We start from the raw sequence: 13,718 nt of genomic DNA, 5'->3' as shown, positions 1-13,718 counted from the left end.
AAGGGCAAGCGCCGGGTGTTGCCCCTGGGGCGCGGCAGCCCTGGCTGTACGGACACCTGGGGCGCGAGGGGCTGGGGAGCAGCTCTGCGGGGACCCGGGGGCTCTGGCCGACGGCAGGCTGAACACGAGCCCCCAGCGTGCCCTGGCAGCCCCGAGGGCCAGCCGTGCCCTGGGGGGCACCGAGCCCTGCATCGCAGCCGGGCGAGGGGGGGGATTGTCCCGCTCTGCCCCGCGCTGGGGCGGCCTCACCCCGAGTGCTGCGGGCAGCGTTGGGCGCCGCAGGACATGGAGGGTATAAAGGTACTGGAGAGTGTCCCGAGGGGGCCACGGAGCTGGGGAAGGGTTTAGAGGGGAAACCGTACGAGGAGCGGCTGGAGTCCCTGGGTTTGTTCAGCTGGAGCAGAGGAGGCCGAGGGCAGCCTCATGGCGCTCTGCAGCTCCCTCCCGAGGGCAGGAGGAGGGGCAGGGCTGGTCTCTGCTCTCTGGTGACCAACGCCAGGCCCCGAGGGAATGGCAGGGAGATGTGCCAGGGGAGGGTTAGGCTGGGCATTAGGGAAAGGTCCTTCCCCCCGAGGGTGGTGGGGCCCTGGAACAGGCTCCCCAGGGAGGCATCACGGCACCAGCCTGGCGATGTTCCAGAAGCACTTGGCCAAGGCCCTCAGAGACACGGTGTGAATTTGGGGTGTCCTGTGCAGGGACAGGAGCTGGGCTCGGTGGTCCCTGTGGGTCGCTCCCAGCTCAGGGCATTCTATGATTCTATGATTCCATAATTCTATGTCAGAGGAGACCCTGGCCATGGCAGAGGACGTCCCAGCCATGGCAGAGGCAGCACCAGCCATGGCAGAGGAGGTCCCAGCCATGGCAGAGGAGGTCCCGGCCATGGCAGAGGAGGTCCCGGCCATGGCAGAGGTGGCACCAGCCATGGCAGAGGAGGTCCCGGCCATGGCGGAGGCAGCACCAGCCACGGCAGAGGAGGCCCCGGCCACGGCGGAGGAGGCCCCGGCCACGGCGGAGGAGGCCCCATGCATGGTGGAGGTGGCACCAGCGCTGGGGCGGCCTGACTCACCTGAGCCCATGGTGCTGGAGCGGCAGAGCCTGCTGGCTGTGCGGCAGGAGCAGCTGTACCGCACGGCAGAGGTGGGGAGGCGGTGGCGGCAGGGCTGGGGCTGCCTGCCGAGGGTCCAGCGGTGCGAGCGGGTCGCTCCTCTCTCCCCTCCTCTCCTGTCCCCCCACAGAGCCGGTTCCCGCTCCACAGGCTGCTGGTGGTGGCCCGGCTGAGCCGGGGGGTGGCGGCGGAGGAGGTGGCAGGTGGGTGCCTGGGGCAGGATGGAACAGGCGGCTCCACACAGTCCACTTGTGGAGCCGCTCTCACCCATCACCCCCGGTGCGGCAGAGTGGGCGGGTGGGCGGCTGCCCCTTGGCACCAAGGGCGAGGCAGGGGCCCAGCTACCAGTTGCGTGGGGTTGAGGGAATCCCACCTTGTGCGCTCGCGGGGCTTGCTCCTCTCCTACAGCTGCTTAGAGTCATGAAATATCGCATGGTTGCAGCAAACTTCACCTACAAAACCTCATGGCATGACTTTCTCAGCCAACTAAGGTAAACCAAATGCTTTGTCTGCTGCGCAAGATACACTAAGACAATTTTATTTTCTTTTTTTTTTTTAAACACCCGCATCAGCTGGTGCCAACATTGAGCAGAGGCAAGGGTTCAACTGCACATGCAAGACTCCTGAAGTGCTCTACGTCTGGGGCTTTCAGGTGATCCATCTCCAGCAACAAAGGTGTAACTGTACCTTTAGAGTAAACAAGTGCTAATGGGAAGTTTAGACTTCAGCTCGTGAAATATTGCAGGTTTTGGTGCAGTTTTAGGAGCTAATGTGAATCGCATTGGTGCGTATGTCAATGAAAGTCCCATGGTAGAGCAATGCTTTCGTGTTTCTTCTGAAAAATAACAACATAATCTGTGAATCTGTTGCCTGTGGCAGCAGCGGGAATACCGAGCAGACCACACATCACTAACTTGCTGGAACTACTGCTATAAACCGTTTGACAAACTGCCGGTTTTTCTTTTTGAAACAAGGTTATCACAGAGAATTGTTTGAAAATGCATTAGAAGACCACTCAGGAGAACAAGTCTCAGGCCTGCTCCTTCTCTATTCCAGCTATATCTTTCATGTAGTAGAGGTAAGTTACATAAATTCCTAATGGGATCAAGTAACCTTGATTAAACTTCGTACAAATTTGGCCTCTAAGATCCAGCTAACTACGAATGTATAACCATCTCTTACTCCATACACAGGCTTAAAGACCTCAATAACCCTGTGGTGGGTTCCGTAGCTTACCTCTGGGGTTTCCTCCTCCCAGGGCTTCAGATAACTGCCCCAGAACATTATTCTGACAGAATTAGATGACGTGTTCTGTCAGACGTAGCAGAACACGTGTTGACCTGAGCGCCTGTGACTCAAAGGGAAAGCCCATGTAGGGCACCTGATGAATTATTTTTATATTCACAAATCAGTCTGTAATATGCAATTCTGTAAAAAGTCTACCCTTTCCTCCGCAGTCTTGCAGTAGCACAATCCACCTCATTATCCAAGATTTAGCTTCTCTCCAAAATCAAGGTCGCAGGTAAGTGTTTTGTACCACTTTGATGAAACAAAACTTTAGCCAAAGTGGTAGAGTGCTTCCTTAAGGTTAAACTGAAGATCAGCTACGATTATACCAAGCTTTTGTTCTCCCACTGAATACCTGTTGACCACAGAGGAGCTGACTGTTTCCAGCTAACACATCTTTTCTGGACGCAGTCAGCAGCTGACAGCAGGCTCTTGCCCAACTCTCTGCGGTCCGTCTTCAAGACACCAAGACTTCAACTGTCAAAACCCTTCACAGGTTTCAGAAAGTAGGAAAAAACCTTCCTTAGGCATCAGCTGTATTTATTTCTGTCCTCTGCTTGGTGAACACTTGTCGATGTATGTACTGGACTTCCAAAAATTATCTTTAGAGTACTAGTCGCTGCCTTCCAGCCTGCTATTTGTCCTTTCAGCGCTACCTAACCGGTCCCACAGAGTTCAGCCAACTGTTGCCTTTAACTTAGCCTGGGTGTTTCGGTAGGGCCCCGTATTAATTCGCTGAATTCTGTTGTTGCAAACGACAACGCACTGCGCAGCTTATGAAACTTGACCCTCTGATAAAAACTCCTTGCTGTACTTCAGGATGGAATTCACTCTCTTTCCACTCAGTGCTTTACTCCAGGAAATTAAGGTTTTAGTGGTGGCACATAACATCCCCACCAGACTGTTCCCAGACTGGTACGTGGCGACAGCAACGTCTCCCGTGACGGGCCCACGAGGCTTGACGCAACCACAGTCTGCAGCAGAAGTGGTCGCAGAGTGCCTTACCCTCCTACTCAAAGCGGCAGCCTGTATTCAGAGTTTTGAGGTAAACTTCAAATAACTGGGCTGTAAGAAATTTACCTGGTTTGCCCCCATAAACCCCCCCAAACCACACCAGCAAGCAGCTGCACTTGCCTTTCAAGCAGAGTTTACAAACATATACACCTAAGAGGACCCTAGAATCAGTGTTAAAGCATTATAAAACCTCATTATTTTATTCCAAGTTTCTTTCTAGTCCTCTCTAGCATTATTTTGTGCAGCCATTTGATTGAACTAATGCACCAACATGCTTAAAGCCTGGTAAAAGTCCCTCATGAAGCTGATACCTTCCTGCCTCCTGCCCCTGCCCATTACTATGCACTCCTGGGAACAGAGGAGACAGTCGCATTTGGCAGAGAAGGGCAAATTTCCTCAACTTTAACCGTATCATAGCCCTGTGCTCTTATTGTAACTGCACTGAAATATGCTGTTTCTGATCCAGGATGACACTGAGGATATGAATGAGAGCGTACACACTCTTGCACCCGAGCTGCTAATCCCGGTAGAGACAATTAACTACTTGCATAATGCTGAAGAATGTGCAAGTCCAGAAGATTTTCTGAGGATTTATCTGAGTCCTTCACAGCCGGCCCTGGATTCAGGTACACTGCATACAGTTTGAGAGATGAACATCAAATTTAGTAGCAGAACTAGAATCTGTGGCTCAGAACACTGAAATTTTGAGTTACAGGAGCTTGTTACGGGTGCAGGTCTGCTCCCACTGACAGGAGTCATAGTCCCTGTTAAGAGAGGTCTGAACAGGAAACAGCTGGGCAGCCACTGGGATTTCAAACTGGGACATCAACGAGCGAGCAAATAAATATATTTATAATCATGTCACCAAGTGCAATGTGTCTTGTCAAGACCTTTACGAAATGCATTTTTATTCTGCAGTTAAGCCTGAGGTCAGGTTAATAACGTCAATAAAATGTGGATGTGGAGTATTAGTTGAATTTACTTAAGCCAGAAATGCCTTAGTTACACGAATGTTACCTCACCTGACTCGTTTCCTCCCCCTCCCTCTCATTCGCAGAAACCGTATGGCCTGTTCCAGCTCATTTCTCTGCGTGATACAGGCTGTATCCAGTGCTTCTCTTTGCAGCTGAGTCATCTGTGCTTAACATGAACGTACCCATTAAAGAATAGATACAGGTTCATTCCCAGTACGCTTCCACTACGGTCCTTAAAGAACGAGCCGAGCAGCCAGCGACTCACGAGCTACAAGAGCCCAGAGAACGACCGTGTAACCTTCGGGGTCCACCGGAAGCAGTCGTACTCACAAACTTGAATAAAGATGCCTTAAGTTGACAAAAGACAATCTTTAATTTTATAAATGTTCACCCAACTGACAAATCCAAACGGCTGTTTCAAAGTTCTTTCAAAATTCAACAGTTTTCAATGAAAGCACAAAAACCACTTCCACAGTCTCATCTTGAAACAGCTGCGAGTTTCACATAAAGAAAAGCAGGCTTGGTTAATACAAATAACTATGAAGTAAGTATTGAGTACTGATCATTAAGTAGCAATGAAATGATTAAAGATACAGTAAGTTTCCTTCTACAGCATGACAGTCCTTCAAGGCACTAGAATACATCCACAGTTTTGACAAGGCGACCGATAACCAGCAGTCACCACCAGCGCTCTGGCATTTTTTGGTTCACGTTTTAAAAAGAATCTGCAGCAAATCAGTGAGGGAATGTCTCTTGCAAGGCATCTCCTTGTAACGTCTAAGAACAAGAAATAAAAGTCTAACCGTGACATTAAAAAGATTATTTCCGTAATACATGCACTTTAAATAACTAACGTTCTGCTTCTTACTCTTTTGGATTTCTGCTAATACCAGCCGCACTAGCAGCAGTTATGCTTCCTATGCAAGTAACTAATTCCTTCCATCCAAGAGTTTGAAAACCACTGTTCAGACACAGATCATCAAACTTCTTCTGAATGGCTCAAATCACTTTCGCCGTGATGCGCAAGTCAAACTTCACACAGTTTTGCCATATCGTCAAAAGAAGCTTTTCACTGTCACGTCTGTTGGTTTTCCCACCAGGACAGGAACCTTGGAAAAGTTTGAGTTCCCATTACAGAGCAGTGCTTTCCGTGTCATTGTCAATATCGAGCACGAGATGGTTGTGCAGTTCTTTGCTCGCTGTCTCTGTAAGAAGCTCTGAAGAAGGGTTTTGAAGTGGTTCTTGAATACTGGAATTAGAGTCTGCACAAAAAATGGAACAGCAAGTTTAGCAGCCTGGACAGAGACACCTCATTCACTAGCGTGTTTCTGGTGTGTTTCCTTAGAAAGAAAAGGGAAAGGAAAGATCAACAAAGGCTTTTCAAAGAGAGGGCTGGCACGTATGTGCACATGCACACATGGACAGAAAAAGGCTAAGCCGAACTAGAAAGCTTACGTTTGAGTTGCTTCTCCTACACATCTTTTTTTTAGCCTGGTACATCATAAAAGAAAAACATTTCTTTCTGAAGAATGGAAGGCAGCAAGTACGATTCAGTATCAGATTCCTCAGCGCCCCTTAGAGCGATACGTTTCTCCAGACTTTCACGTCAAAACAAAACGGTCACTCGGCAAAAAAGCTCGGCACCCAAATCACCTGCCAGGTAACAACCACCCATGACTTTCCAGAAGCAGTTGGAACAGGTAGGGTGTCAAAAGGAGGCACTGCCACAAGGAGAGGAGGAAATTATTTAAACCAAATGCAGATTAAACCCCTTTCCTGTGCATAAGAGGAAACATCACGCTCTCTGCCTCTTCTGAGAGGAGGAGAATTTTGTTCAAGCCAAGCTGTCCAAGAAGGACGTCAGAAGTGTTGCGCTTCTGGCGACTGACTGCGCTGGGAGTTAGAACACCAGAAAAAAAACCATATCAGTTCAAAAAAAACGTAACGGAAAATATGGAGTCAGTATTTTGGAAAGCTAATTTATAATATGCCACGGCATCACTTATTGCAACACAGCAGCTGATCCAAATAGAAACCCATTTAGATCGCTTGTATCACTAAAGAATCCAAATAAATACCTGGCTTTTAAACATAGGTGGCATGGACAGGCAACCCATAAAGACTTGGACTCATACCTCAAGCATTAAGTCTTAAATTTAGCCCAGAAGTTAACTTTATAAACGTTCAAAGCTTCAAAGTTTGAGCTAAATGACATGGAAGAGGCGACAGCAGACACAGCTGAAGTCCAAGGGCAGCGCGCGTCGCGCTCAGCCGGCTGCCAGAGCACCAGCCAGCCCACGCAACGCGCCGCCGTCCCGCACTCTGCGACACCGGTAATGTAGTAGCTGGAACTCCATCATCCTGCGCCCCGACACCGACTGGCTTGCCTCGCACAGGACAGTTAATGCTCTCAGCCCTACTGCTTCAACTTCCCCAAAAACGTGATTCCAGGATTTATGTTTTCTTGTCAGGTGTGAACTATAAATTTTCTCCCAAGCCTTGTATCGCAGTCTTGGGGAGTACCATACTCTGGTAAGGCAGCATTTCAGCACAAAATGAAATCACCCAGAAGGCACAGAACAAGCCACCAGTCCTGTTATGACTCGGTAAACACCATCACCTTGGGGGAATCTTTTAAATAGACTTCTCTCCCCAGCCCTCATCCTCATTTTGAAGGTCGGCATCCTGGTTACTGGGCTACTCCCAGGGAACAGCGCCTTGTGGCACCTACAAGACGGCCACTGTTCGGCAGACCTTTGATAGCAATGAAGAAACAGCTACTTTAAAACCAAGCCTTTCTGCTTAGCCTCACATTCATGTGTTTAAACGAAGTCCCTGGTCCCCGAAACCAAGTTTCCTAACACCAGCAGCTCTCCTTTATCCCAGCTATACTGTATAACTGTTTCTACAACAGAAGGAAATTTAAGTATTTTAAAGTCACTTGATTTAAACTTTTTTTTAGTCACTTCACTACGTAATATTGCTTCTGTTCGCAACAGAGGAGCAAACTGCAATCATGTGAGTTCCCGAATTCTTCCTGCACTTTCCCTTACTCAGCAAGCTCCGCGCTGAGCCTGAGCGCCGACGAGACGAGCACCGAACCGAGCCGCAGAGGCGCTGCGCTCTCCCCGACACCTGGCAGTCCCGGCTGCTGCCTCTGAACTTTCACTTAAAGCAGGGTTCAGAAGGCGCTCTTCAACTTTAGATGCGGGCACGGAGGTTCTCCCTCCCGCGACTGCCTACTGAAGGATGAATCGGAAAAGGAGGTAACTGAAAGCGCGAGGCGACACAGGAAAGGAGCATTTGTGACAAACAATGGTACGGCTACGTCAGATCCAAAATGCAACTCCGCATAAAACACATGGATTTCTGGACAGGATTTTCTGGACGCGGAAGAAGTACAGCGTGAAACTGGCCGGTCAAAACACGAACAACTTTACACATTCTAGTCTCCAATGCTTTTAGTACGTTAATGTGAGAGCGAGCATCCAACAGCCATTCTTTTCGCATGCCACACTAAAGGTAACGCAAGCAAGCGGTGTTATTGGTGACAGGTTAGTAGTGGGCATTAGCACACACATGATTATGAATTAGCAACGTTTTTGGCCAATCATATGCCTTTTCCTTACCATTGAACTTTCCAATACAGTTCCTACTGAATGCAGGTCAAACATCTAGATTATTTAATAAAATTTTCGATTAGAATATTCTTTTCTAGGGCTTATTGCTTTAATATCACAAATAGAATTTGAGGCATTACTGAAGTCCAGCACATGGACAAAGGAATTCAATAGTATCCTGAAAACAATTCAGAATCCCCGTTCTGATATTATGAAGTTTGCTGGAAACTTAATTTTGGCTTCCCTTATTCCCACCTGTCTTCTCTTGCTCCACTATTTAAGGTTAAAATTAAAACCAGATATACTTCACAGTGTGAATTAAGTAAGTCAGTCTATAGTAAGTGCTTACATGTGCACGTGTGGATGTTAGAGCGGGTACTCTGATGTAATACGCAGTGGTGTTAATCCAGAACAAATATTAATCCTTTAAAAAAAGGTTGACCAGGAAAAGGTGGATGGTCCCGTACTGAAGTGTACCGCTGGAGGTAAGCCTGAGTATCACTTCAGCTGTTCCCCAGGTGGGTTTTTTTGCCAGACATACTAGATTTTCTAGGTTCCTTTATCAGTTCTGCTAGAGAGTCCTTCATCACCAGCTTGCCTTCACCGGCTTTCCTGCGCGGCAGCTTTCATGCTGTTTTTTACCGTACACAACTTACACGGCCAATTTGCTACGGTTTGCACTCGAAAGGAATGATATCAAGTCTCTCCACTTTCAGCGCGGTTTCATTTCAACACCGCAGATTTCAATGGCTCGTTATATTTACGCAGACTGCAGGGCAGCCGTGCACCTCTTACACCTGCAACTTAGCGGAAAAGGAGGCGGCACCGAGCTGTAACTCACAGTCCGTCTCCAGCCTCAGTTGTGCCCATCGCTCCCCTCCGGCAGATGCTTGCCTTGTGTAACAACTCCCCCGCTAATAAAGCGGGCCCCCTGCTAGGTATCATTTAGAAGCCCTCCAGCTTCTAAAAGCAGCCCTCCAGCTAGGTATTATTTAGAAGGCAAGTATTTCTCCAGCTACGCTGGGGTAAAACAAAGCCTGCTTGCCTGCTATCAGGAAAGCAATTTCCTCAGGACCAGAAAAATTCCCAAATGAAAACAAACACGGGCAACCTACGAAACATGACTTGGAAATTAAGGTTAAGTCTTAAGTTTGACTCATCAGCACTGTTCTCATTCTTAACTTATTTGTAAGGATGCTGTAGAGATCCAGACCCCAGCCTGATTTCTGAATTCCGTTTTGAAATAAATCGCTCCTGTATTTTAAAGATACTGACAAAAAGAACAGAAGTACAATAAGGAAAAGTCTGTTATTTCTACAAGCAAAGCTACTTTTTAGTCGCTTAAGCAGCTCATTTACTGCTAGTTTCTCAAATTTAAGAAAACTGTACTTCCAACCTCACCTGTCAATCCAATACTAAATTTCAGCGCCAAATCTTGAGATAATTCCAGGATGCGGCCTCAACTTTCTCAGCCTGCCATGCAGTCATTACCTTAATAAGGCAGCATCTCTAACCCATCACGTGGGAATAGTGAGATTATTAACGTGTCATTCGGCAGCTGCGATGGAACAGACTAGTACCATTAGAGAGGCTGGAGCTGACAGAACGCAAACGCAGACATGCCAGAATGCAGATGCTGCTGGGCGCTTTTCTGCAGAGGGTTTTAGTCACATGAACATGTATTTTGCCAAATAAATTCCAAGTAGTTAAAAATAACTGAAGACCTAAAGTGAAAGCTACATTAAAATGCAACCATAAACCACTGAATTGCAGGAAAAAACCATGAGCTTCCGTATTTGCCTGCACTGATGAGAACAAACCTGTTTTAAATGGGTCACTGCTTCACACTTGACTTGTGTGAGTAGTTCTGGTGACCTTGTGTGAAGTGTTACTCCCTTCATTATAGTTATTTTCACTATTTGTTTTAAGGAATAACTTAATGTTCACAGGACTATTAAAATTAAGCAGCGTAGGTCTTAAAACCTCTTACAAACAGAATGATATGTAGAAGTGAGGTAACACAGAGTTGACAGAGAGCACATATTCCAAAGCGCATGTACAAAATAAAGCTACAAATAAAATATTGCTGCGCAGGAGCATTTTAGCTTATACAGCACGTTTCTGGTAAGTACAAACCTTATTCGCAGTAACCATCCCCACCTGTGAAGGCATCATGGGGTAAAGCTGTTAGGCAACAGAATTTATCATTTGCATTCCAATACATTAGTCTTATTCTAGAGAAGCTGCAGTGTCATTGGAAAGTTTTAACCATTATTAAATATAAGTAGATTTAAAAGCATTAGTCTCCTACGTTCACTGTCTCTTCCTTCAGTATTTCCTAAAATAAGCGGAGACTCAGCAGGAGAACATTTCAACATCTGCTAGTTTTGGCTGCCCTCAGCAGTTACCTTTTTTCCCTCCCCCCCAAGACTTAAATTAACATTATCCCTACCCAACTAGTAACCACAGGCTTTGTGAAGCTCTTGTGAGAAGGCAGAAAGTTTCTCTTTACTTCATGAATGTCTCAGAAAAAGGCAGCTGCATTTAAAATACAAAGGTTTATCTAGAAATCGACCTAAGATACAGAGTTAGGCATATGTGGCTCCTCAGCTTCTGGGTGTCCAACTTAAAAGCACGTCAGAAGGCTTCGTTCTCACAAGGTGAAACCTTTTCTGTGCTAGTATCCCGTCTGTTAGAACGTGCACCAGTGACCACTTCTGGCAATTTATCGTCTGTCTGTGCTGAAATATACTATCCTTGGCTGCACCTTCTCCCTCCTGCAAACATTTGCGTTTTTTTGGCTACAGATATATAAACATAATTGAGATCGCCACAATCTGAGCCTGGAGGAAGCCCCAGAGGGTTGGTTGCTATAACAGCGTTTTGCTTCCAAAGCAGGAAATAAAAAATAAAAGCAAGCTAATCTACACTTCTCCCCAGACCCTTCTGCCTCAGGAATGGCGACCTTCACTATGGAAGTGCCCCAAATCCTCGTGCACCGAACAGGTGAGTGAGCATTTTAACTGGAAATGAGCAATTTCGTATTTGAACTGTTATATGTGGGTTTCAGTTCCTACCTCGCCCCCCCAGCCCTCCAAAAACAATTCAATTACAGCTACAGCCATTATTTTCTTCATTTCCACTCCCGGAGGAGACACCGAATACGAAAGAATCCACTCACCTGTTACTATTTTGGAAGCTGTTTGCGTGGGGTTTGCAATAATACCATCTCCAGCCAGCTGAGAAGGAGGATGAGGCGGAGGGGGAACACTAGGTCTGTTTCTGGGCTTTGGTACGGGCCGTGGCCGCGGCAGCGTACCACTCTGAGGTGGAGAGGGAGACTGGGAGGCTTCTTGAATAGATGGCTGTGACGATAGGGAACTAGCATTGTGCTTTCCTAGAGGGGGTGTATCGGGCGGTGTTGGAGTCTGCGGAGGAGTGTAACAGGGCTGCTCGGGTCCATGCTCACTGCTGGGGGCAGCAGGAGGAGATGCTTGACTGTTTGATTTGGGCTGCTGTGGAGGAGTGGCCTGTGCTGGGGGCTGTGGTGGAGGATGGCTGGGAGCTTGTATTGGGGAAAGGCTGCTGGAGTATCTCCGAGGTGCAGAAACCTGGGAAGTGGAGGTCTGGGCTGCTCCTTGGTTTGCATGTTGACCAGGAGGAGAAGAACTTCTAGCAGGTGGTTTTGGAGAGACAGAAGGTGGCTGAGCAGCTGGGGCAGAACTTTGGCTTCCTGGCTGCCCTGGCGGTGGGTTGGCTGGCTTGGGAGGCGCTGGCGCAGGCTTTTTAACAGCTGTGAAGAGAAGAGGCGAGATTTGACGGTTGGGTATAGTGTAACCAAAATCCTGAAAGAACTGAGTAGCACAAAAGCACACTCAAATGCATTATCAAAATAAAATGGTGTATTATCAAATAAAAGCAATTATCAATGGGAAGCTACAGAAATGCGTACACAGGTTTACTAATCAATAGTCTTAGTGACAGTGTTCAACAGCATCGGTAACATTGCTACCAGCATTCAGAGTCCAAAAGGCCAAAGGGGCATTTAGCTAGGCCGTAGGGAAATGCAAGCGAATTAAACCACTGTCTGCAGCAAAGGAAGAGATACTCATGAAGTTATTTCAGTAAGGATTTCTGCAGTACATAAAGAATTGGAACTTAGCGGCTTGAAAGCCAAATGAAAACACACACCTCTCCTCATTGAATGGGGACTGGGACCTGCTGCATTCTGTGGCTGGTTAACAGAAAGCTGATTAGTGCTACTTGTTGGCTGGTTCTGGACAGTGCCCGTGTGCCCGCCATTTCTCACGGGCGGAGGAGTAGCTGAAGACGTGTTGTCCTTCGATTTTGAGGCGCTGAAAATGGAAAATCCTGAATTAGATGACAATTGCAAGACGCCTTGCCCAGACCAGCTGCACCCGTTCAGGTTTACGTTACGAACTGTGCTATAGTTCTGATCCTCAAGTGCTTCAGAAAAACTTCTGCACTGGCTGGCATTTACTGAGGCTGAACAGTGCTACAGCTCTTCAAGCAAGAGGCAAGTAGGCTTTAGGCAAGCCTGTGCAAACGATTAATTGCCAAAATTAAATCAGGAATCCAAGTACTTCTGCAGTGTGGCAGCACCTGTTTGAGCACAGTGCTGATACCTAGGGGTACAGTCTCCATGCTATCGCACCCTCAGGGCATTTGCAGATCCTTTAAAAACAGACTCCCAGCATTAAAAGTTCATATAAAATTACATCTCCAATTTCCTCAAATATACTCATTACCCCTGTAACTGTTAGCCTTTTCAAAATACCCTGTCACAGCATCACAGCCAATTTGCTGGCAGTTATCTGCTAGACCTGCCTACTTCGGACCAAGTGATGGTAACCTGTGAAGCTCTGCCAGAAAAATCCCCAAGGACATGAAACAACCTGCTACGTATGGTATATGGGTGAGGCAGGTGTATTCCTCACCGCTGAAGTCCCGGAGCCTTTGAAAGCCCCTGGGAGGGCCCAGGGACTACAAGAGCCACAGGTGGAGAGAGCAGAAGGGTTTTTTTCCATTGTTGGCTGGCTAAAGTCTTCTCTCCACCCTACCTGGAATTGAGCTTTTACCTTGCTGGGAGACCAGAACTTGCCTCGAGGGAGCAACCCCTGCAAAACCTCTGAGATTCAGCTCAGGACAAGTTAGGTCCTCCTGACCTTTTCCTATGGAGACAATAGCACTGGGGGGAAACATAACACCAGAGTGGGAACCAGCCGGGGTGGGACTGGGCAGTGCCCCCTCCTCTTGCTATGCACTTGCAGTCATCACTCGTTTCCCTGTAGTCTCTTGCAGCATCTTGATCATTGCAAGAGGATTAACGCCTTTCAGTCCCTTTTGTGGCACATTGCAATCCTAATTTCTCCAGATGTTCTTAATAAATTGCAAGTACTTCAACGCAGAGTTTGCACAGATTTCAAACACAGCTTTTAGACTCTACTCTCAAGGTTTTGTTTTAGCTGCCTATGCCACAAAAGACATCTGTGGAGGAAATATTAAGTCTGCGGGGGATTTCCGAATGAGAAGTTGTTTGTAAAAATGTCACCTGACAGCAAAAGCTATATGCAAAAGAGTCACGTAAGTAAAACTCCACGGTGGTGTTTTACCGCAAGATGCTATGCAAGAGGCTGAAACCGGGAGCGCACTGCAGGCCTTTACATGTGGTTTGTTATGCCTCTCAGACCACCAAAT

The 13,718-nt window shown here is 47.4% G+C and overlaps 2 protein-coding genes across 9 annotated transcripts in view; one reads left to right on the top strand and one right to left on the bottom strand.

Moving 5' to 3' along the window:
- Positions 1–942: 942 nt before the first annotated feature.
- On the top strand, positions 943–4,718 carry TEX47 (testis expressed 47). Its single transcript, XM_064461942.1, is given in 11 exon segments — positions 943–1,137; positions 1,236–1,308; positions 1,678–1,757; positions 1,920–1,985; positions 1,988–2,068; positions 2,070–2,183; positions 2,563–2,627; positions 3,212–3,437; positions 3,873–4,032; positions 4,464–4,468; positions 4,620–4,718. Coding segments are annotated over 11 exon segments (1,164 nt in total).
- Positions 4,719–4,729: 11 nt separating this feature from the next.
- The window catches only part of ARHGAP17 (Rho GTPase activating protein 17), a 48,249-nt gene continuing 39,260 nt past the window's right edge, over positions 4,730–13,718 (bottom strand). For 2 of the 8 annotated variants that reach the window (XM_064461333.1, XM_064461340.1), the window contains 3 exons: positions 12,192–12,355; positions 11,182–11,793; positions 4,730–5,642 (listed from right to left, as the gene is read on the bottom strand). In XM_064461333.1, the coding sequence (XP_064317403.1) occupies positions 5,512–5,642; positions 11,182–11,793; positions 12,192–12,355 (907 nt within the window). In that variant the 3' untranslated portion in view covers positions 4,730–5,511. Of the gene's footprint in view, positions 5,721–8,009; positions 8,055–10,136; positions 10,185–11,181; positions 11,794–12,191; positions 12,356–13,718 lie in introns of all 8 variants that reach the window. The other 6 variants (XM_064461334.1, XM_064461337.1, XM_064461335.1 and 3 more) reach the window with 6 other exon arrangements.

This window comes from Phalacrocorax carbo, chromosome 10 (assembly GCF_963921805.1).
Source record: "Phalacrocorax carbo chromosome 10, bPhaCar2.1, whole genome shotgun sequence".
In the NCBI taxonomy this organism is placed as follows: domain Eukaryota; kingdom Metazoa; phylum Chordata; class Aves; order Suliformes; family Phalacrocoracidae; genus Phalacrocorax; species Phalacrocorax carbo.
This window is presented reverse-complemented; position numbering and strand designations above follow the sequence as displayed.